The sequence below is a fragment of the Populus euphratica genome, unplaced genomic scaffold (assembly GCF_000495115.2).
Source record: "Populus euphratica unplaced genomic scaffold, PopEup_1.0 scaffold701.1, whole genome shotgun sequence".
In the NCBI taxonomy this organism is placed as follows: domain Eukaryota; kingdom Viridiplantae; phylum Streptophyta; class Magnoliopsida; order Malpighiales; family Salicaceae; genus Populus; species Populus euphratica.
The window spans coordinates 1-2,564 of record NW_011500570.1 but is presented as its reverse complement, the minus strand read 5'-3'; the positions used below and the strand labels follow the sequence as shown (position 1 = coordinate 2,564).

Below are 2,564 nucleotides of genomic sequence, written 5' to 3'. Positions count from 1 at the left end.
AGGGAAAGGACTTCCAGAGACGGCATGCTTTCTCCTATCCACCCTGGTATTTCTCCTCGCAACTTATTTGAGCTCAGGTCTAAAAATACTAGAGAACTACAATTCCTCAAAGACGAAGGTAATTCTCCAACAAAGCTATTATTATGCAAACTCAATGTTTCAAGATTGAACATTGATCCAATGAAGCTGGGAATTTTATCTGAAAAGTTGTTGCTGGCCAAATTCAGAATACGTAGACTTGTGAAATTCATTAAACAGTCAGGAATCCATTCCGTCAACAGGTTATTTGAGAGGTCAAGAACACTGAAGATATCACTTCCAATATTACATGGAAGAGAAGCTGGACCTGAAAACTTATTGTTAGAGAGAAACAAGGTTGACGTGGTATCTGATGAAAAAAGTGGTAATGGCCCCACAAACTGATTGAAACTCAAATCTATGTTTTGGAGATTGGAATATTTTGATGCGAAATCTGGCAAAATTCCACTCATCTTGTTGTGGGAAAGGTCTAACAATTCCAACTTGGAATTGGACAAGTTCCAAAACCAATTAGGGATTGTATCTGAAATTCCAGAATCAGAGATATCTAGCTTCACAAAATTATTTTGATTTCGAAGCCATTGAGGGAAATGAGGACCCAAATTACAAGACGAAAGAAATATGTGAACCAATTGAAAAGAAGGGGCCCAGTTAGACTCAAATTTCAAAGCTAGGGAGTTATCAGTTAAATCCAATACCGTTAATTTGGAGAGATTTGAAAAGTGAGCTTCAGACATCACACCTTGTAGGGAATTCCCTCCAACATGCAATTCCTCGAGCTGAAATAGACTTCCAATACTTTTAGAAACATTCCCATCTAAGCGATTGTTATCGATCCACAACTCTCTTAATGATGAAAGCATCGTAACATCCGTAAGTGATCCAGTGAGTTGGTTGTCATCCAAGTACAACAAAGCAAGTTTAGAACGTTGACTAAATTGTTTCGGTAAAGATCCATTCAGTTGATTCCGAGAGAGATCCAGCTCTGTCATGGAAGCGAATCTTGTGATGTCAGGAAGTGAACCCTGAAGCTGATTTCCGTCTAGTTGCAGAATCTCTAGTGAGCTCTCCAAGCATCCATGCAAGTCTTGAAACAACTGAGACAACTCTCCAGTGAGATTGTTTTCACTTATATACAGTGCATTTAAACTGCACATATGCCCAAATGAACTCAAATAACCTTGTAATTGGTTAGAGGATAGATGAAGAGTCCTAAGAGAAGTCATGTTTGTGAAAGCATCTGGAATTGAACCTTGTAATTGGTTATATGAGAGGTAAATATCAACAAGATTGCTACCGAAGTTTGCCAACCAATAAAATATTGAAGAAGTAAGCTGATTATCAGAGAAATCAACGAGAGCAAGAGATTTAGAGGAGTTTACAAGAGAAAGAGATGGAGAACCGATAATTGAAAGGCTACAAGAACTTAACAACAATTCATGTAAGCGAGGGAGCCTGTTAAGCACTTGCAGCCAGTCAATCGTTTGACTAAGGTTATTGCGACTCAAGTCAAGATACTCCAAAGAAGAAAGATATGAAAGCCAATCAAGGTTTTCAGAACTGTTAATCCAGTTACTCCTAAGATTAAGATGAACAAGACTGTTATTAAAGTTGGACAACCAATTGAATGTTGAAGAAGCAAGATAGTTTTGAGATAGATCAATGACAGCTAGGGATTTAGAAGAATTTGTAAAAGAAAGAGAGGGAGGACTGACACTTGAAAGATCACAGCCACTTAACCATAAGACTTTTAAAAAAGGGAATTTGTTAATCGTTTGTATCCATTCAGTGGCTTGACTAAGGTTGTTTTCATCCAAGTAAAGATACTCAAGAAAAAAAAGGTTAGAAAGGAAGTTAAGATTTTTAAAATTAACCCCATAATTATAACTGAGATCAAGAGATTGTAATTTTGAGAGGTTCCAAGGCTGATTTGAAAGAGTTCCAGTAACACCAATAGAAGAGAGATCAAGGTATGTTAATTCTTTTAGAGATCCAATGAAATATGGAAAAGGATTCCCTTCAAAATTGCTTCCACTTAGATTCAGGTAACTCAAATGCTGCAACTCCAGTAATGAATTACTGATCTTACCAGTTAAATACTTGCCGCCATTCTCCCGGTGAAGATCAAGATGAGTAACATGACCAGTTCGATTGTTGCATCCAACTCCTCTCCATTTGCAGCAATCCCTCTTCTCTTCTTCACTTCCCCAAGTTGAAAGAATACCAAAGTCATCAATAAGGTCTTCTTTAAACTTGAGAAGGGCTTGTCTCTCCCTCTCTATGCACCCGAAAGTTGCCCCTTTCACTCCAGAAATGAACCCAGGTGCAAGTTTCATGAGCAACAAAAGCACAATAAGCACATAAAGATGATGAAACGACTTGTCATGCTTTATCAGCAGCATGATCACATAAAAAGATAATATAGAAGAGGGTATGGAAGTAATAATTGAGAGCAATATTGAGAAATTGGTGGGTAATTTAACTTTGAATCCATTCACTTCACAACTTCCCTATATATAATATAA

General features: G+C 37.4%; 1 protein-coding gene across 2 annotated transcripts in view; it reads right to left on the bottom strand.

Moving 5' to 3' along the window:
- LOC105115445 (LRR receptor-like serine/threonine-protein kinase FLS2) overlaps positions 1–2,490 on the bottom strand; it is an 88,054-nt gene extending 85,564 nt beyond the window's left edge. The window contains exon 1 of one of the 2 annotated variants that reach the window (XM_011012330.1): positions 1,220–2,490. In XM_011012330.1, the coding sequence (XP_011010632.1) occupies positions 1,220–2,441 (1,222 nt within the window). In that variant the 5' untranslated portion in view covers positions 2,442–2,490. Of the gene's footprint in view, positions 1–6 lie in introns of both variants that reach the window. The other variant, XM_011012331.1, reaches the window with a different exon arrangement.
- Between the last annotated feature and the right edge of the window lie 74 nt (positions 2,491–2,564).